The sequence below is a fragment of the Aptenodytes patagonicus genome, chromosome 4, assembly GCF_965638725.1.
Source record: "Aptenodytes patagonicus chromosome 4, bAptPat1.pri.cur, whole genome shotgun sequence".
Lineage (NCBI taxonomy): Eukaryota > Metazoa > Chordata > Aves > Sphenisciformes > Spheniscidae > Aptenodytes > Aptenodytes patagonicus.
In genome coordinates, this window is record NC_134952.1 from 14686671 (window position 1) to 14707677 (window position 21007).

General features: G+C 37.0%; 1 protein-coding gene across 2 annotated transcripts; it reads right to left on the reverse strand.

Moving 5' to 3' along the window:
* Positions 1–1427: 1427 nt before the first annotated feature.
* Positions 1428–20938, reverse strand: ZBTB49 (zinc finger and BTB domain containing 49). Of its 2 annotated transcripts, none has more exons than XM_076335936.1 (8): positions 20867–20938; positions 19183–19295; positions 15947–17052; positions 9795–9841; positions 5895–5968; positions 5064–5146; positions 4812–4973; positions 1428–2788 (listed from the first exon to the last, which is right to left on the reverse strand). In XM_076335936.1, the coding sequence occupies exons 2-8, from the start codon at positions 19251–19253 to the stop codon at positions 2112–2114; spliced, it is 2220 nt and encodes a 739-aa protein (XP_076192051.1). In that variant the 5' UTR covers positions 19254–19295; positions 20867–20938; the 3' UTR covers positions 1428–2111. The 2 variants fall into 2 exon arrangements, with proteins under 2 accessions (XP_076192051.1, XP_076192050.1); XM_076335935.1 differs by having other exon boundaries at positions 19183–19356.
* Between the last annotated feature and the right edge of the window lie 69 nt (positions 20939–21007).

Consider the following 21007-nt stretch of genomic DNA (forward strand, 5'->3'; position numbering starts at 1 on the left):
CACTACAAGAAAAGGAAGGTATAAAAAATTTGCAATTTGCTCTCCAGTGCATCTGGATTCTTTTTAAACTGCTCTGTTAAGGTAGTGAAAAAAAGTTTTTCATATCATTAAATGACAATTGAGAGAAATTTTTATCTTTCAAGACTTATATACACAGTCTAATGTTCTGCCCCTTTTATTTCAAGGAGTCCTATGCTCTGGCCAGCAATATTATCTTTCTCATTTCAATGCAGGTTGAAAGCAGTTAAAAACAGCGAGGTACAGGGCCCAAGTAAAGGAAGGGAAGCCACAAATTGCAATGGGTGGTGTTAACACAACAAGAAACTGAACAGCTAGTTTTGAATTCCTGGGGGGAAAAAAAGCAGTGAGCATTTTAAAAATATGAAAAATACTGTATTTTCCAGGCTCTGAACTTCCACAGAATGCAAGCAGTGGACTGTAAGTCACCTGTGGTCTACATTCCTGTTGTAGCAAAACTAATTCTTGTTCTACCAAGAACTAGCCAATTATAATAGATTTGAATTTTTGTGCTTTAGTGGGATGCAAGTGACAATGTATTTTCTAATACCAGGAAAATGTGACATTACATATAAATTACTAGACAGTTCCAGCTATTATTTTTACACAAACACGATTTTTTCAGCAGAGGAACTGCAGTGTTATTAAAATAGCGGTGATACCAGATCTTGTTAGCTGTTGCAAAACACCGAAATCTGTTTCTCAGCCTAAAAACTGCTTCTTTTCACAACCTAACTTTTTATATAACCAGATGTTTGGGGTTTTTGTATGATTTTGTAGTCCCAAATAAATGTTGGACTATTTTTCATGCCAGTGCAACTCTGAAGTCTTGCAGTCTTACCATATAATACTAGAGATACCAGTACTCACAGCTGTCTTGCTAGTAGTGAACATTGAGACTCCTTATAGGAAATAAGATGTACTTCAAACAGACTTTCCAGCCTGTGAATGAACTTCAGAAAAAAGGTTAGTACAAGGATATTTTCATTTCAGAAACTACAGTATCTAAGGAATGCTTTAGCATAAAGCTTGACAACACACGGCTAAAACTTTTTGATGGGTTGGAAAAAGCTAGGCCAGTAAAACTCGTGACTGTAGCAAGCAGCTTGAATTGCAGCAACAGGTCTATACTGAAAATGAATACAACCATTCAAAGCACCACAGCAGAAAAAGGCCTCTGAGCAAAGTTTCTACCCTGTAAGAGTCTGTTCATTCCATTAATTAGCCAATGTTTTACACTAATTCACTGAAATGCAAGACAATCTACTGGTGTATTGCTTGCACTTACTTTATAGTGCAGCTCTTCTTGTGGTGGTATCCCCATTAGCACTGTAAAGATAACATAATTCCATCTATTCCAGGTATTGAAAATCTTTCATAAAAAGATGAAACACTGAGCAATTAAGATACAATGTAAAACAACTTCCCTTTATTCGCATTTCCTGATCTTGGTCTTCATTGTACAAATAATCTGCTGTGCAAAATAGATTATAAAATACTAAAAAAAGCTTTTATTGTAAAAAAATAAAGTTTCTAGATATACAGTTATTTTGCACTATCACAAATATTGTCCAGTATTTAACATTTAAATTTAATATCACAATACTCAAGTCATGTAAACCAATGATCCTACTGGTAAGAAAGCCACTACTGAAACTCAGGTTCACTAGGGATTTGTTAAGTATTTTCCTCTTTTCATATCTACACCCTTACACAGCTCTGATGACCCATACTTGAATTGCACCCATATCATGAAATTAGACATTGGGCCATCCTTTCCTCCATTATCAGGTAAAAAATACCAAGTCAAATGGTAAATTTAGTAAATGGTAAATTTTAGTAAATCCTGGCAACACATGAGCTACACAGTGCAGTCACAGAACAACAAAGGTCCTCGAAACTAGATTTGAACTTTGCTGAGAAGCAGTGTAAAGGCAGCCTACTCTGGGTTCTGGGCACACGTATCTTGATTTCTACCAGTATCCAAGCTAGCTGGCTTAAAAACTAGCTCTGATCTCTCCATGCTGCAGTGCAATCGCAATCACTTTAGCATGAAATGCCTCTAAGAAGTTTTGATACAGTCACCTGAGCCCTCATTGTTCCAATTCGCTTTCATTCTGCAAGGTCTTCATAGCTAAACCCCAGAGGGTCATGCTGGAGAAGAACGGTCCTTCATTATTCTTGTACGCAGCAGATGATGTTCGACTGCCCAGTGGATCATTACAATGACTGTCCAAGCTAACCATAGAGGAACGAATCATGGGAATATTATCAGATTGTAAGGGTTCTTCTGCAGAAGATACATCTACATCTCCGTAAGCATATGGTGGTGGTGGTGGTGGAGTTTGTTGTGTCTGAGCTTTTGGGAGTTTAGCAGAATCCACATTCAGTTTCTGTTGGTTTGCTGCGTCATGGTGTTGAATCATTGATCGCAACTTACAGTAAGAATCTGCAGAACTATCAAATTCAGTTGAATTTGCAGTTGGACGAATGGGAAATTTAACGGACACTGGTAACAATGTAACAGACATTTCTTGGCCAAAAGAGTCAGAACTCTGAGATTTGTCAAGATCAGAAGTTTCAATCCCTTGAGTAAATTCATCTAGTGCATTTGGACCTTCATCAGTGGCTTTACAATGCATTTTCTTGTGCCGCCGTAGAACAGCAGAGCGAGTGAAGCATTTGTTACAAGTTTCACAGGTATAGGGTTTTTCACCTGTATGAGTCCTCACATGTCTACGCAAGTCACCAGAGCCTGCAAAACATTTCCCTAGAAGACAGAAGTGATATATTAAGATTTTGTTCCTAACACAAGTGCATAAACATGTTTTAATTAGAGAAAATATCAAGTGATAAGGTATGGTATGTCCCAATCGTGGTACTTTGTTTATCTAGAACAGGTTCAAACAAGTTCCATCTATTTTTACAATTCAATGACTTGTTTCTTCTTCTTGATCTGATTTTCTAACTTGTGTTTCCCAGTGCTTTAGTTTTTGTCTCCAGAGATGGGAATATCCATTAGTGTTTGAAAGCTGTGAGCGCTCGCAGTTTGTATCAATCTTCGTGGAGGAAAAAAAAATAAAAATAATCAATTTAATTTGTCTGTCTGGAAAAACAGTGTGCTGTTAAGCTTCTAAATATATTCTTCCAGTGAGAACTGCATCATAGAAAGTAATGGTTTGTTCATTACCAAGGAACTATTCTTAAAGTGCTGACAAAGTTAGCTTTTTTTGTTAACTTTGAGCTAACGTAACACAGCAGTCCATTTTTTATATTCTAGCCAGAGAATGTGTCAAAACTGTAATTTTTTATTGCTGTAAATATTAGAATACAATAAAATATTCAACTGTGCCTATTTTCAGAACCACAGGCTCAAATAAGCTCAATTGCCACACTGCAAAGAAAAAAGTGTCTGAGGCTGAACCAAGGCAAAGTGCAGAAGAACAAGCAGAACAAGAGAGCATTAATTTCCACAATTGCTACATGATTCAGACACATCACATTCTTTAGGATAGTAGAAATAAGCTGGGACCTATTTGTGATTTTATCTCATTTTACCTAAGTTAAAGATTATTTTATTTTGTGTGGACAGATACCAACTAAAATGAACTGTGTTATCTGAAAGCCCAGTAAAACTGCAGTCTCAATCTCTGGCATCATACTTTTCATTCTACTGCTCAGATTTCTCTTCAGAAAAGTCATTAAACAGTAACAGCAAGATTACAAATTACTGGAGTAATACATGTGGATTTTTTGCATAATGTGAATGATTTCTTATCAATTGATCAGATCCTCTTTGCACAATTTTGCCTTTTCAGTACAAGATGACCTGGCTAAAATGAAAAATAATCAAAAGACCACTACAAGACAAGATGAAAATAAGCCTATTTTAATGACAGCAACACAACTGTTTGTTTATACTTTCATATCCTGCATGTGTATATTTCCTCCCTCTCATGCAAGACCTCCTGATAATTTTAGCTTTTCTTGTGCCTCAAGACATTATAAATAAAACGTACTGCAGTTGGACATTATCATATGGAGCTACCCTCCTCCAAAGCTGAATCCTCAGAACATGAATAAAATTATACCAGAATAGCACTTAGGGGCAGAAAAGTAAGTAGCATGCAGGATGCTAAGTAACATATGAGATAAGGATAGACAATGCAATTTCTGAGAACTATGTTATACAAGGATGAATCATTGATCAAAAAGCAATTTTCAGACCACCTGGAAGTATGACCTACCTAGCAGATTTTGAAAACGGGTGTTTTCTGGTATGAAGCATTGATCAAGTTTTGATTTTATTCCAGAGGTTGAAGCAAAGTAGCAAAAGGTTATTATCAACTCTGTGGTTGAACGCAGTTAAATCCAAACAGTGTTCAATTGGGGAAAAAAAAAAAAGAAAAAAAAAATTCCATCGATAGCCAAGTAATGCCAAACCTAGCTTTCCATCAGAAGGGACTATAGTGAAAATAAATCAATTTTTGAAGCAGCTAGTATCAGCACTTCTCTAGCAGACATGTACACATCCAGTGTTGATTCCTCTTACTTCCTTTCTCTATTCTTCAACTGAAATTCACTTTTGAACTTATTTACAACAGCTAAAGGAGTTTAATACACCAAATGAAAGACTATGAAGTATGCAAGACAGAAGATTTTGTGAAAAACTTTCACAACGTGGTATTTCAATTTAAAATAATTTTGGTTAATTGTTACTCTACTGACATAGGAACTTTCACTTATCATTTAAAAAGCAAAGACACAACCAAGCTATGCACAGTAAATCTTACCACATGCTGAACAGCTGTATGGTCTCTCTCCAGTATGCCTAATTCTGTGCTTTACTAATTTTCGTTGCATGTTGAATGACTTCCCACATTCATCACAGGTGAATACTTTATCTGCTGTATGGGTTTTTTTGTGCTCCTTTAAATTACTGAAGTTACTGAATCCTAGAAAAATATGACAGACACTGAGATTAAAATGACTCCTCACATTTCAATCAAAAAACCTCAGAGGCAGAAACTTTGGTTCTTACATACCTCTGCCACAGATATCACACAGATGAGGCTTTTCTCCAGAATGAATAATAATATGACGCTGAACATCACCGGAAGCAGCAAATCTGTAACAGAATACGGAAACCCAATTACTGTCTTTATAAGCCCCTTATTCTTCTAAACTGAGCATCATGTGGAAATCAACTATAATGAGTGCCTGGTGTTCTGAACAAAGATTAAAATCTAAAACACAGATAAATGGATGCATTTAAGAAAAACATTTTGAAGCTGGCAATGTCCAATTAAATTTATGCTAGACAAAAAACAAAAAAAGCCCTTTTCACCTATAATGTTACTAATTTATTCTGCATTTAACTTAGTTTAAGTACAAATGCTACTCCTAAATTAATGTTTTTTCTGTCACCTGTTAGCAGAAGGTAGAAATATTTAATGCTTTGCTTAAATTCGTCAAATTTCCTATACGTCATAATTTCCATAAAATGTAACAAAAATTATATGACCAAATAATGAAAAAAAAATGAGGGAAAGGTACAAAACCACGATTTATTGTGACTCCCACTGTTCAAAATACACACAACACTGTATTCTTAACTAAAGATACCAATATACAAAAAAATTAAGACCACAGACTATATATGTGGTGACATGTTTATCTTATTATTGAGACTTGCAACAAGACACTTGCAGACATTTATTTTAATCCCATCAGTATGCATTTAAACCTCATGTCTTTTAAACAAAATTGAGCAGCATCCTGCCTTAGCTTTTGGCCCTTAGTTTATCATGAAGATTAAAGGAAACATGAACAAGTTTTATCATGTTAACTTTACGAAGATGAACAATTCTACTCACCTTTTCCCACAGATTTCACAAATGTATGGCTTTTCACCAGAATGTCGACGTAAATGTGTCTGGAGATTACCTGCCTGAAGGGACAGTAATTTAAACATCTAAATTCAGCTAGCCTGTTGTAGTATACAGGTAAAAAGACAATGATGGGAACTATGAGACTGGCTTTTTATTCCTAATTCTAAGGCAGTGAAGACGACAAAGCATGTAAGAACTCAAGCATTCTTACCTAGTAAAGGTAGACTACCATGTACTTCAAGATCAAATTGCTTACGTATGCAATTATACATTGACAAGAACAGAAGAAAAAAAAAAAAAAAAAAAAGAAGCCTGGAATCAAATGCTAAGGAAAAAGAAAGACCTATAGTTGAAAACAGATCCAATTATAAATGAAAATTACACTATCTAGACTGCAGTGAAGAAGAAAACTCACTAGTAATATGGCTCATGTTAGTCTCATTTTCCCTGTCCTACAAATAAAATATTGTTACATCAGGATGTCTGAATTCACCTACCAGGAGGGTAAAAAGAATAGGGTAAACATTTTTCAAACCATAAAATACTCAAAGCCAAGTGCTCCGAACCTGTATTTACTCATATCAAAACAAAACAGAACAGGAAGTACAGAAATGAACAAATGGGATTACTGGAAACTAATTTTTATTACATATCTTTCCTCTCCCGATCCTGTAAAAATCATGCTGGTCTAGCAGGCAAACCAGATAATGACTAGACAAAACCATCTTACTCATTCCAACTTTTTTTTTTTTTTTTTTTTTAAAGCCACTGGTGCTTCTGAATGGCTGATCCACTGAGACACCAGTTCTCAAAGCACAAGATACAGCTAGTCTGGATAGAAGAGCTGCAGATGTTCCATAAATTGTGCACGCTTCCACAGTCAGTTTTTAACCCTTCCGTTCTCTTTTATGGATAACTGCCTGGTTTTATCTAAGTACACAAAAGGAACATCAGGTCCTTTCAATCAGGAAAGAAAATTGGGGACGCAAAGAGTATCAGGTCCTCCTTAGTCACAGTAAGACAACAAAAATATGACCCTCCAGTAATTTCTTCTGACTCCTTTAGGTAATAAATTACCTGTGATGATCAGTCGCTGTAATAAGAGCTTATAATGTACCAGAACTAAAGTACTGCAGACACACACAAACAGACACAGAGGACAATATTAAATGGATCACCATTTGAACCCTGAGCGCGCTTTCTTTAACCCCTGTAAAGTTTCTCAGACAACAGTATGACTGAACCACTGTTCTCTCAGGCCAAACTTTGTAATACTGAAATCCATTCAAAGAGAGGCATTAGGCACCTATTTCTGAGGAAGGAGAAGGCTAAACTGACTTCTCCATGGAGCAATTTGTGCTTTGCAGAGACAAGGGATTTTATGCAGAGGTGCATTTGAGAGAAACATACAAAAGACAGAACCTTTACCTCTATCCACGTCACAAAACAAACCATATCATAGGCATTTGAAAGTTATTCTGGATAAAGACAGAGGGTGAATTTGAAGTGCAACAATTATTCTGAAATAGTCCCATACAGGCATTTTTAGCCAGAATAAAAACATTTTACAGGGAATAGCAAGTAGATCCATTTCTTTATTACAAGCTTATGTCACTTCCTCCTAATGAGGGCAAAAGCTTGTTATTAACTGTGCTGAGACAAAAAAAAGGTAGAAACATCAGTAACTTGTATTCTTCCTAAGCTTTTAAGGTGGTACACAACCTTGGTTAAAGCATAATATACCATCCCAATGAAAAAGCGTAAGAGGACTTTTGCTAGCATTTCAGTGAAAGAAAAGTAAATGCTCAGAAGAATCCTCTTACTGATACTGGTTGCATACTACTCCTCACAATTTGGAGACTGGAGAGATATGCTAGACTTAGTCTATTTGTAACTGGCATGCTTTTAAAGTGAAGGAACTAATGCATATGGTCCCCCCAAAAGAAGCTCTGCAGAAGGAGGCAGTCAGGAGGTAAAACATGATATCCTGGATCACCAACCAGAGAAGGACCACATAGCAACAGGCTGTGTACTAGTAGTAAGGGAAGATGAAGGCCTGGAAGTACAAAGGGAACCTTTTTCTTGAAAAATCAGACATTTATGGTTATTTGTTCCAGACTATGAGTTCCTATGTCAATTTTTGTTGCTTTCTTCATTTTCTGTTTCACATTCCAACACAAGGAACATCAGTTACATTCAGCAGGAGCAGACATTCTACCAGGCACAACTGCACTGTCTCAAAAGCACAGAACATGAAGGTTTAAATAAGGAAAGTGTTACTATTTCTGTGCCTGCAAACTGAAAAGATCAAGAACAAGATCAGAGATGGTCTTTTAAGCAAAAAGTAAATGGTAATTATCCTTGCATCTGACTTTCTGGTAGGAGGAGTCTTACTTATTTGCACGATTCAAAAGCAAGTACCTCAGAACTGTGCAAGCTCCCTTTTATGACCAGAGAAAGAACTGCAGCACACAAGCTGAATGCTATGGCTCAAATTCTGGACATGTAAGTATTGTCCATCAATATGTATCTACCTATACCTTCAGGCAAGTGAGGTAATGGAGAGAGGAGGTGTTTAAGAGTGTTTAATTAAACGGCAGAAATTTCCAGGTTTGTTGGGGTTTTTGTTTTTAATTAAAGAGGAACAATGCATGTTGCATGAGGAGTCTGTCATGCCTGTCATACATTCTGAGTGCGTGAAGCTTTTTTATTCCCTCTTCCCCCCCCACAGTAATGGTACAGAATACCATCCCATTTGCCAAAAGTACTTTTAATGGAATTTCAACATACACACTTTTTTCTTCTAATAACTATAAGTTCAGCCATCAAAATGAATGAAGATGTACTTTCTTTGCCTAATAAGCAGACCCAGTTTTGCTCAAATGGCTTGGTAAGCATGATGAAACAGTATTGCTCACTGGATGCAGTGTTATATTCATATTTAGTAACAGAGTGGAGGACACAACTGCATCAGGTTCATGGGTCAAAGAAGTCCCACTGGTGGACTGCAAAACTGGAGCAAGAGAAGCGCAAGCACTAGTGGGTGGGTAGACAAAGACCATGTAATTCTAATCCTTAAACCACAAGAAAGACCAAAGTTATTCAACAATAATTATTATTTAATCTTAGTATAAAATTATGTACCTGTCTATTGTCTCCTGTACTTAGGGGCACATATTCCAACCAAGAAAATAGAAAAGAAATAGACATTTTGGAAACGTGAGACAACTAGGCACCAAATTTGTAGAAATACAAATGAATTGTTGCACCCAGAACAATCAAGTATTGGAGGGCAAATCAAGACAGCGAAAGTTTGGGCCCTGTATGTAAGTAGGGAATTTCACAAGAGGTTTTTTTTAAATCATAGCTGAGTTTTGTCACTTCAGACAGACTGTGCTGTTCTTCATAGAAGGAAACAGACTCAAAAAACCCTGCTTAATAATTTATGCCATTTAGGAAGATGAAACTGTATTGTGAATACAACTTTATATACAATTCTAACCTGTATTTTTTTCAGACACTGTAAAAATGCTATTCACAACATATCCCTAAGCATAAGGCAAAAGCACAGTCTGAGAATTAATGTTCTCTGTAGTTCCAATATAGTTGTGGTTCTGTATACTTAAACATTCAATTGAAGGTAAAATACATAACATCTACTGAGAGCAGACAGCATCAAAGGTATAAAATGTATCAAAGAAATCTAAAACATTTAACATGTTATTTTCAAGTAAGACATTTTAATATTTTATCCCTAAAGTCAAGCCTGTCTTTGAACAAAAAAAAAATTTAATCTATAGACTTAAAACCAAGTTTATTTTTAGAATCAACACATAGATGCATTTCATTTTCAAGTGTAAGTACCGTAATATAAAATATTCCCACCTGTGAGAAGTGTTTCCCACAAATGTTACATTCAAAAGGTTTCTCACCTAAAAGGAGAAGAAACAGAACATAGAACTTCTAATAGTTGCAATAAAATACAAATGTTTTAATTTGGTACGCTTCCTTTTAAAACATGTAATGTAAGAGTAAAAATATCCCCAAAAGGACACTTACCCATATATTTAAGGGGAAATTCAAGAGGGAAGTACAGCATTTACCATTAAGTTTGTAAGGCAGACTTGCTCAGAAACAGAATTTATCTTTCAAATCAAGTAGGTAGAAGAGTTTTGATATGAATGGGAGTGATTTGTAATATTTTTTAAAACACTTACTTTCCAAATGAAAGAGATACCATACCTCCAGGAAGAACAGACTAGACGACAAGGCCCTACAGCAACAACAACAAAAGCTATGGGAAGTGCACTGTTTTTTCCACTTGTACACACAAAGGCCCACTCATAAAAAGAATAAGGAATGCAGAGAAGCTAATTTGGAAGGATTCTGTTTTCTCTGTTCAATGTGTACCATACATCTCTGATCAGCACGTAGCCATTCACTTCCAGCATATATATATTTGCCTTCAAATTCTCATCCTATATAAGAGTATCTGATAATTAACCTAAGTATTTTGCTCCAAAAATCTGAATTTATACATGTAAAACTGATATTCTTGAATCTCCAAAAACATACAAGCAGCTTTAGTAAAAAACTAGTGCAGCCCACTTTAGCTTTTCAAATTAACTTGTCTCTCAATCTAGAATGTGACCACAACACTTCTCTAGCTGTCAATTTGAGACAAATATCTTTTTCTAATCACTTTTTCTTCTCTACAGTATTTCATAAAGGTAATTTTTTTCCCTCCGTAGTTCTTGGTTTCCTAGTTTTTACACTGTTGATAAAAATCTCTGCATCTTCTAGAATTTTTAAAACAATAATGATGCTTAAATACCACTGAATTCAATGACACTCTAATCTAATCTAATCTAATTCTAATTATATTTTCATGAGTCTAATCGTACTTTAAAAGGACATATATCATATGGCCCTCAGGTACAGGGAAGCAAAAGAATTAGCGTAAATCCTTATGATTTTGAATGCAGATATTTCCAGAAGAAAAAAAAGAGATCTTACACTGTGTTTCATCTTGGTGCTGATTCAAAATCTGTCTAGATTTATATTTACTCTTTTAATTACAATTTTCCTGATTTTACAGAACACTTCTTAGCTATTTGTAGCCTTCTCTTCCAGCAAGTATTCTCTACATCAGTATTCTTCCTCCATCCTTGGAAGTGTTACGAGCAACATCTACAATATCCAGGTGTTGAGGTTCCATTTTCCTTCCCTTCTGCCAAATACAGGTCGTGTTCTTTCAGCATATTTCGGGACCAAGGACTAAATGCAATCCGCTTAGGTTTTAAAGCAACAGAGTAAACATACACAGTTACGTGGCTTCACAAATAGCAATCTTGCAGTTATTCTGACAACTTGAGCCTAAATCTACTTTTTCTACTTAATGAAGAATGGAAATCTTAAGGCAGTTTCAAGAAAGCTTTTATTCAATTAAAGATAAAAATTAAGAAACTAATAACTCAACTATAAAGAGCACTGAGGCTTGATTTCATTACGGCTCTAAATTTGCAAAACACTGAAAATTCTGGTACTGACAACACAAATATAAACTAAGCCAACAGGGAGCCAGATCTGTGGCAACTGCGAAGGCTTCTGACAACCATAAAAGCATCAAGGTAAATTGAAATGGAGAATAAAAAACACTAGTAGCAATTTCTGCAGAAATTACCTACACCAAAAAAAAAAGTTACTGTTGACACAAAGACTATTATCTGAACAGAAATCCACCCTGAAATAACTAGAGAGGAAGGGAGGGAATTGGAGGCTCAAATTTCTCAAAACTATTGTTGTAGGCTGCATGCAGCCTCATTTTAATTGTACTGATGTACAAAGAGTTCGAGGTTTTTTCCCCATGATAAAGATAAAACAAAAAAGTTTTGTTTGAAAAGAAACATCAAATTAGTTTTTGGAGAACAATTCTGCACCTGCATAAAACTCCAAACCACCAGGCATATCAAGTAGCTTATTCCAAGAATGAATTCTAGCAGAAATACTAAATTACTCAGTGTTGTTGCATCCCTCAGGTAAAGAGAGGCTAATTGCTTCCTAGAGTGTATTAGTAAGAGTGCAGCTGGCAAGCTGAAGATGATTCTTCCCTACCTATCACTGGTGAGACCGTATCTGGAGCCTTAGGAAGAGAAGGCAAACAGGAAATCTTACTGCTGTCTACATGTAATGGGAAGACAGATGCAACCAGGTTGTTCTTGAAGGTACACAGTGATAGGACAAGAGGTGACAAACACAAGTTCAATCATGAGAAATTCCGATTAGATATAACAAAAAAATCTTTTACTCCATGAGAGGGTGGTCAAACACTGGAACTGGTTGCCTGGAGAGGTTGTGGAATCTCTGTCCTTGGAGATATCCAAAATTTGACTACACAAGGTCATGAGCAAAACAATCCAATCTAATTTGACCTGCCTTGAGCAGAAGATTGGACTAGATGACCTCCAGAGGTCCATTCTAATCTAAATCATTCTATGACTAAATAGAATATGACTATAAAATGACTAAATAAATGACTAAACCTTATCCAAGAACACTAATCTTCTCAAAGACCACAGCTGGATCAACAGCAATAGAGAAAATTTGGGGAAAAACAGTAACTGAACTACAGTTAAGACAATGCTTAAACAAACATCTAGAGGACTTTACTTCTGAACCCTCAGATTGCCTTGTGTTTTCTATCTTCTGTTGCATCCTTCTTGTTCAACACTGCAAGAAGAGATGAAGATAAAGTACACAGTATGGGATCAAAGCAGTGGTGTGTCAGCTTCAGAGGAGAAAGGCATAAGGGCAGAAGTGGTGTTCCTGAAGAGATCAAAAAGGTGAGGAGCAGGACCCACTAAGCCATGGAATGCTGGCAACTTGCTCAAGCAAAGCTCAGAATGAAAAGGTTGAGGATCAACAGTGAATTACATGACAGTGTAACTCTGCTCCTGTTGTTTCCCATCATGCCAGGAGTTCCTTCCACAGAGTTGGGTTTTGGGTTTTTTTGAGATGTTTCCTGAAAATATATTTTTCAAAAAAACCAAAACACTGGATGTTCCTGGTTAGGTAAGGACTGCATAAGAGAGAGATATTTGCTTCCTTTTTTTCAGACAGGTCAATCTAATAAAAAAGAGATTATAACATTCAGTGAAGTAAAAATCAATCTTAAAGTCAATGCAATAAGCTCTCTTTAGAGATTCCTTTAAATATCTGCTAGCAATACAATTAAAACAGCTAGACAACCCAATACACGGACTTGTGTTGAACAGTGTGCCTGTCCTTCACATAGACAACTCACCAATGCAACCATGTTAACCTGTAAATTCTTTAGCAGTTCCAAGTGTTCAGGGACAGAGAATTTCACTCGTGCTTTTTCTCAACAACCAGGCCAGCACAGCACTTACATTGAAAGAGCTGTCATTTGTGGGTTAAAAACTGGCTTGCCATTGTGAAAGGTCCATTTTAGTAACTTGCTTCCTTCATCTCTTCAGCTAAACCAGATTTAGAGAACTTTCAGTAAGCACAGTAATACTTAAATGCTTGCTAACCCTTTTGCTCAGTTCTAGAAAATGAATGCTTTTAAATAAAATTGATTAGCTAGCAATTTGCTATGCTTTCTGAAGTGGCAGATGAATGGAAATGGCTTTTAGCATACACTTACATTACTTAACTACCAGTATACCTAATATTAACGATACAGATGTGCCCTGTACCTTCAGCTACAGATCCTTCCTATATTAACATCCTACTCGCTACCCCCTGCAATTTTCCAAGTACTCTTTTTGCACTAGTTGGATATTTAAAAACAAATTAACATGACCCAAAAATAACAGGCAAGCAAACAGGCATATCTAGTCATATCCTTGCCTCAGTTTTTCCATCCTTCTTTGATGTGCTTATTATTTGTTACTTATGCTCTTAAACTTTGTCAGTTTAGCACATCTATAGAACAACGTTAATGCCATGTTAAGTAGCATTCAAGTCCAGAATTTTTTGAAAACTATTGGAAGAACATAGTGTATGAAAAGCCGCATGGAATTCCTGAATCCAATGTATACTCAGACTAGTAGAGAAGGACAGAAACAACAACAAAACCAAGTCTAGGATCACTTTTCTTAGGCAATGTATAAAGCTAGTTCATATCAGGCAGTGTTGTGGAATGCGAAACGACACCTACCAGAGCTTAAGTGGAGTGGAAGCACGTGTAAATACACAGACCTCAAATAAGAACAAAGAAATGAATTGCAACATACATACATAACCTTGCAAAGCTACTGCAACCCTTTTCCTCTTTTCCCATTTCCTACACTTGTAAGCATTTGCTGGCCACGCTGTGTCTAAAGAAAAAAAAATTTGTAAAACACTTGTATCAGGGGCTATAGTCTCCTTCTTCTGTAAAGCTTAGTACCCAGTCCACTCCCCTGACCTTTAAGTTACAGTACATTAGAAGAGGTAAACTAAACTTTGAACCTCATGTTTTAAATGGTTTAGCAGACTCAGAAACATACAATAATTGAGTCTATCACTTGGGCAACACGCTCTTAAAAAACCAAGTAGTTTTATGGGCACCAGAACTCACAAAATCCAGATTCCTTCCAATGATTAAGATGCCTAAGGAGGGGCAAATTCTAACAGGTTTCTCATAGTTGGGGACTCTTTCACATAGATTCTCTAGCACAAACTCAGATGTTACTGACTTCAGAGTCTCTCCCTCAGTTGAGACTTCTCTAGATGCTCTGTCTTCTATTTGATCATCTATTTTCCTGAAATTTCTAAGATATTAAAATATACCTGATGATGTCAGCTCAAATCGGATAACAGATTCAAAAAAGTACAAGGCAAAGAGAAGATCTAGGTAAGAGACATATGCAACTCTTTCACAGGAGACCAAATTAAAAAAAAATAATAGTAATGTGAATATATAGAAGTAGTCAAAGATACCAACTGAAAACTTCAGGAATCTAATGTTTGTATTTTCAGGTTCTGGAAAAATTTTTCTACTAATAATGTGGAAAAATAAATTTTTAATACTAAGGATGAGTTAACAAAAGAAATTAATGTCTGCTAAGAGGGATTCATATTTACTGTCAAAGTACTGATACATGTATGCTCATTTGCAAAGTGATGTTTATTTGACAAGATTGAGAGAGATGCATTTGTACATTTAATACAGGGAAAAAGAATGGCAAAAAATACTCAACAGCTTAATCAGGAATAATGCGATCTCAAGGACTTGAAATCAATGGTGTTACTTGACTAGCTAAGGTAGTTCTTAAAAACCATTTTAAAAAACGTATCTAAAGTTGCAGAAATATAATAGAACATGCTGGTTAAATTGAACAGACAAATTAGTTAATTCAAAGTTAGACTGGGTCTTGTTTTTCACTAGAATAAAAAGATACTTAGAAGTAAATCTATGCTAGGTTTAAAAATAATATTACCTGTGAGTTTTTAAAACAAAGTAATTCAAAATTCTCATTCATTCTGCAGCCTACTTGTCTGCAAGAGCATTACTTTCTAGGTAAACGCAATGAAAGTTATTCACACTAGGAAAAAAGTATAGATTAATTATAGAGCGTATTTCTACAGGTTAAAAAGAAATGACCACCAAGCCCTAATCACTTGTATCTTACAATGAATACATGATCAGAGAACTGGGGTTGTCTAGAACACTTGTAGTATCGTATTCTATCCATTTACACTTTTCATTATTATCTGACTCAGACTTGTGGGCCATCTGACACACTGACCTCTTCGAAATGCAAGACAAAAATAAAATTTTCATTGAAATATAACACAACGTTCTTTGAAAAAGAACCCTAAAAAAACAAATATGAAGGAGAAATCTTTAATACAACTAAAACTCTCAGCTAAACTCAGTCTTACAGTCTTTTTTCCTGTATGATTATTCATTAAAAAAAAACCAACAAACCCAACCCTTTAAAAGTAGATCCTTAACCAGTATCTCTGAATCAAGACATCCTCTTTAATTGAAATATTTGGTCTGCAGACCAAGTCACTGATAACTGTACCTGTATGAGACCTTTTATGGAGCTCCAAATTGCTTGGATGTTTGAAAGCCTTCCCACATAATTCACAAGTATATTGCCTCTGCGACTGAAGAGTCTGTGATTGCCCTTCTCGTTCCAAAGGACCTTGAGATCTTTCAATTTCAACAGTTTGTTCAAAATTCTCAGAATTCACTAAATCTTCACCTTCTTTTTCTTCAGTAACTCTAACATTTGTCATGTCCATGGTACTTTCATTTGCAGATTCAATTACTCCCGTTACTCTGCTGTCATCTCTTTTAGGCTCAGGTGGCTGCTCTGCAGATTTCTGAGATCTTAGAAAATTTAACTTTTTGAGGTGTATTGCCTTTTTCAGCTGCATCTGTTTGGTGGGCTGCATAAGCGTGTTTTCTGCATCTTGGTCTGGAGCAGCTTCATTCAAGGACTGAACCAGAAAGTTTGACGGTAAATGATCAGAGGTTTCCAGAATACACTCAGAGTGATTGACAGTACAAGAATTATTCTCTACTGTGTTTATTTCTGTAGACGTGTTGTAAGAAAAGGATTGTTCTGCTACTCTCTCATGATTAGAGCAAGCATTTTGCTTATAGAACTGTTTACTGTAAAAGTTGCGTAGTTTATAATAGTAATTTGGTTGTTTAAATGGAAGTTCTGTGCAGTTGCCGTCTAAGGAGTCTTGTGGCTGTTTCTGTACATCACCTGAGGGTGCATGAAGATTAACAGACTGCGATGCATGAGAATGGTGGTCAGCCAAGACTTTATTAGCTTGTGTGTCAGATGAGCATTCATGCAATAGGTTTGTTCCATAACTGTCATTGGCACAGCTAGTATCTGCAGTCAAAGTATTCTGCAGTGAAAATACACTATTACAAGGCATGCTGGCTGTTTGCTCTACAGCTGTAGAAGATTTTAAAAAGGTGTGGCAAATGTTCAGCACATTTTGCACTTGGAGACACTGTGCAATATCCAACATAGCTTGTACATTGTCCTGGCTAAGATCCAGGTGAGAGGTGTACATGAAGTCCAAGATCTGGCCTATCCCACCTACATTTTTAATGTCCAAGTGAAAGACATCATTCTTCTGCCCTGAAGAATTCTGGAAAAGGGTCCTGATAAAATAAGGCAAATATTCAAACACAAACACAAATAATTCACAAACACTTTTATAAAAAAAATACACATACATCTCAAACAGACTGCCTGGTATGAAACAACAATTTACACTATATGGTCTTATCTAGATTGCTGTGTTTTTGCAGATGAACGTCTCAAAACTGCTCAATTACTTGCCTTATATATTGGTCCTGTGCTAGTGGACTAATACCAAGCAAATGGTCCTTTATATAACTTAAATTTTTTATTTTTTAATGTTTTGAAATCACACCCTACACTTGTGGTTTCCTATCCGATGTTCTTTACATATTAGGTGCAGTGGTGTATTTATGGACTACTTGCAAAAGTTGGCTGACTCAGAATGGTGTTTCTCCTTCCATCATGGCAAATAAAACAGGACATGAGAAATTTTCTAGTAAAAGGGAGAAGATAGACCTCAGTCAGCTAAACTATTCTCTTCTGGCAACTGAACTTGTCCATCAAACTTATTAAAGTTCTTATTATTAGTTCTTTCTCCGCAAGTAGATGAGCGGATGGTAATAGCAAACAAGAGGATGGCATTATTTTCAATATATTCTCTCATATCCAAAAAAAAGTATTTTTTTTACTGGTACTGTATGAGAACAGCGTAAAAGAATAATGAAGAGTACAGGTACATGAGCCTAAAACAGCAGTCCAATACCCACTGAATTGTCACTGAATCCTTAAAGCGTCTGAGTTCACAAGACTTCTTACTATTTGATGTAAAGTATTCTTAGCATCAGAGCTGTAGTTCTTCACATGCATAACCAGTCCTAGATTAAGTGGGTTCGTACTCTGCCTTAGTCAAGAACTTCACACCCTTCCATTAAAACCCCCAGTCTCTAACCTGATACTCTCACAGTAAACAATGAAACATAAATGGGGTCAGGTCACTCCTATGTAGCTATTTTCCTACACTAGGAAACGCCCTGAACTTGATGATTCCTCTCTGTGGGATAACTCTCAAATTAGGTTTTGTTTAAAGGTGGGCATAATATCAATGAGCTCTGAATCCTAAGCAAATGAGAGTCCAGGCTTAAACTTTAGAAATGCAGTTTCAGATGCATCCTCATACTTAAGTTGCCCTATCCTCATACTTACATGCTACTCGGAAGCCAGTGCCCAAATCCAGTTTCATAAATCCAGCCCATACTATCTAAATTAAAACCAGAACTATAATGAACAGATCTGGGTTGAGAGTCTAAATTAATTAGCCACTTATATGCTATTGAATTCTAATAAGAGTTGAACGCTTAGTTCTTTTTAACTACTTTAAAAATTCAGTCTTTGAGCATAATTTCACTTCATCATCAGGATTACAACACTAGAAGAGAAAAAGGAAAAAAAAACCTCTCGTCTTTTTTCCCTGGTCATAACATAATTTTCTAACATAAGAATTGGTAGTCAAGCTTTAGAGATGTTTCAAGAAACCGGGTCTGAAAACTGCCAGATCTAACAGCTTACTCATAACTAACGTAAAACACTAAGTTGGGAGATCCAGCATCCCCCAAAATTTGGAGGATCAATGAGGGCTATACAGAGGGGAAAAAAAAACAGTGGTGTGGCTTCACGGGCCACCTGTATACAACACAGATGTCTCTCAGAATCTGTTCTAAATAGAGATTCAATAATAACCTATATAGTCAAGTTTTATTTTGAATATATAATTGATGAAACAATTCACATTATCCGGAAATGGATAATGTGAATTGTTTCATCAATTATATCCCTTATCTGGCTCTGTTCATGTACTCTACTATGCTCCTTGTAAACAGTTATCTTTTCATATCGAAATACTGAATGCAGGTCCACGCCAGAATCCATTATATGAGGCACTGTAAGCAAGTAAGGATCAAGAAAATGCCAAACTCAAACAGTGTAGTAGTTAGCTATGTATATCTAGAAAATAAATTAGGATGGCCACAGTTTTTAATTAGATTAAATACTTGATACAGATTTATCTCTGGATGAACAATTTAACTTTTCCCCTTACACTCCAACAGTTGCTTAGTCTGCAACTACCAGAAAAAATACCCTTCTCAGAGAAAACCTCAACCAACAGCATTTAGTTCACTTTTTTAATAGAAGAATTTTCTATCACATACCTGAAATATTGACTGAAAGCAGCTAATACATTTTTGTGTGCTTTGAAGCAGACACCTTTTACCACCAGCATGCAGTCACAGAGAAGACCCTGAATGCGCTGTTCATGTAGCTGCTGGAGAAGATGACAACTATGGCTAGCAACAGTGTCCATGCTAGAAAGTCACTTAAATTACCTACAACGAAATAAAATGCTAAGATGAATTTTAAACATTCAATTGCAAAATGAATTTAGAATATGAAGAACATTTTTACAATGTTTTAGCTCAGTTTACACCTGCAATGTGAGCTTTAATGACATTTTTCTGACTAAAGATGAGTCACAGTATTGCTCACCAGTAGAAATACAGCAATATACATAGGAAATATGAATTTTAATGAAGTTTTGCTTACGACAAAGAGCTTCCGCAAAAATGTGCTAATGGCACTGCCAATAAACTGAACCCCGTAACCACAGAAAAAAGCAATTTAGACAACTTCCACAAGAAGTAGATTCTAAGGCAAAAACATATCACACCTACAAAATCAGTAGCATTTGTAGAGAAAAACATCAGTTTCTTCACCCTCTCAACTGAAAAGGGAGAACACTGTAGTAGCATTATTTATGCCATATTTGTTGCTGTTGTAGCTAAGCACATTTCCCACGCAGATCTGATTTATTAGACAAGTTAGTATGGTCTTTTTTTTTATTTAATACAACATAGTCTCTTTTAAAAAAAAAAATCACTTCTTTGAACAGGTTGAAAGGAAGACAAGTGACGTTCCCACACAACACGTTTACATTCAATTCTCATTTTTTTGGAAGAAAGATGAAACTCTTCCCCTGCGCAGTTGTAAATATGAAAGGAAAATTCCAACTATTAGGACAATTAGCACTTCCAGTCTCCTAACTAACGAATGAAGCAGAAAAACCACCTTGGGTTAAACATGAGAAGAAAGTGGTTGCCCAATTCTCAATTCTCATGAGCGCTAAAGGCTCCACATTTTAATTTATTCTGTTACACTGTGATTCACTGCCTCCTGCTGTATTAAGGTGGGCCACTATATTGTACTTTTTTTCTATTTATTCTTATAATGCCTTTTACCAGGCTTTAAAATAAAGAAACCACATATGTTTGCCAGATAACTGCTTTCTTTGTGTACGCCTCCCACCACAGCATCTTGCAAGTACTTTAACAACCCGTGAATTCAGAGTCTCTCAGCATCTCCGTTCAACGGAAAGGCAGACACGATGAGCCGCTCCCGAACACGAGGAACCCCAGCGACACAGTCGCTATTTATGCTTAAACTGCCATTTCAAGTTCCCCTCGGTCTTGCCTAGCTAAAGCTCAGGCTCAAGGAGCTGCGTGGAGAGGGAGGTCGAGAAAGGGTTTGCCTCAGAAGACAAGACCGGGCACCGAGGGGAGGGCGGGCTCTGCCCCGGCAACAGGCGACAAGGCGGCACCGCGGGAAGGCGCGGAGAGGCCGCAGGCGGAGCAGGGCGGGCGAGGGGCCGGTAGCGGGGTCCGAGCAGCCGTTGCCGCGGGGGCACGAGGCTGAGGGCGAGCCGAGCGCCAGCCGCCGCGGCGGGAAGGATACGGCCGCGGCCGCCACACAGCCCTCGGTGGGGGGAACGCGGCGCGGCCTGGCAGAGGCGGGGAGAGCGGCCGAGGGGAAGGAGCCGGCCCTGCTCAGCCCAGCGCTTACCGGCTCCGGCCACCTCCCAGCTCCATCCCTGCGCGGCCGCCCGGCGGCAGCCCCAGCCCCACCATCGGCATCGGCCTCAACCCGCCGCTTCCGCCGCCGCCTCTCCTTCCGCTTCCGCTGCGGGGCGGAAGGCGCGGGGCG

What these genes read in the sequence shown, in the direction of transcription:
- ZBTB49 (XM_076335935.1), bottom strand. Translation starts at nt 19,334, where the DNA reads ATGGACACTGTTGCTAGCCATAGTTGTCATCTTCTCCAGCAGCTACAT. An exon ending in GCTTTCAGTCAATATTTCAG is followed by an intron (nt 17,053 to 19,182) that starts GTATGTGATAGA and finishes TTATTTTATCAG; the next exon opens with GACCCTTTTCCAGAATTCTT. An exon ending in ATACAGCTGTTCAGCATGTG is followed by an intron (nt 2,789 to 4,811) that starts GTAAGATTTACT and finishes TCTGTCTTCTAG; the next exon opens with GGAAATGTTTTGCAGGCTCT.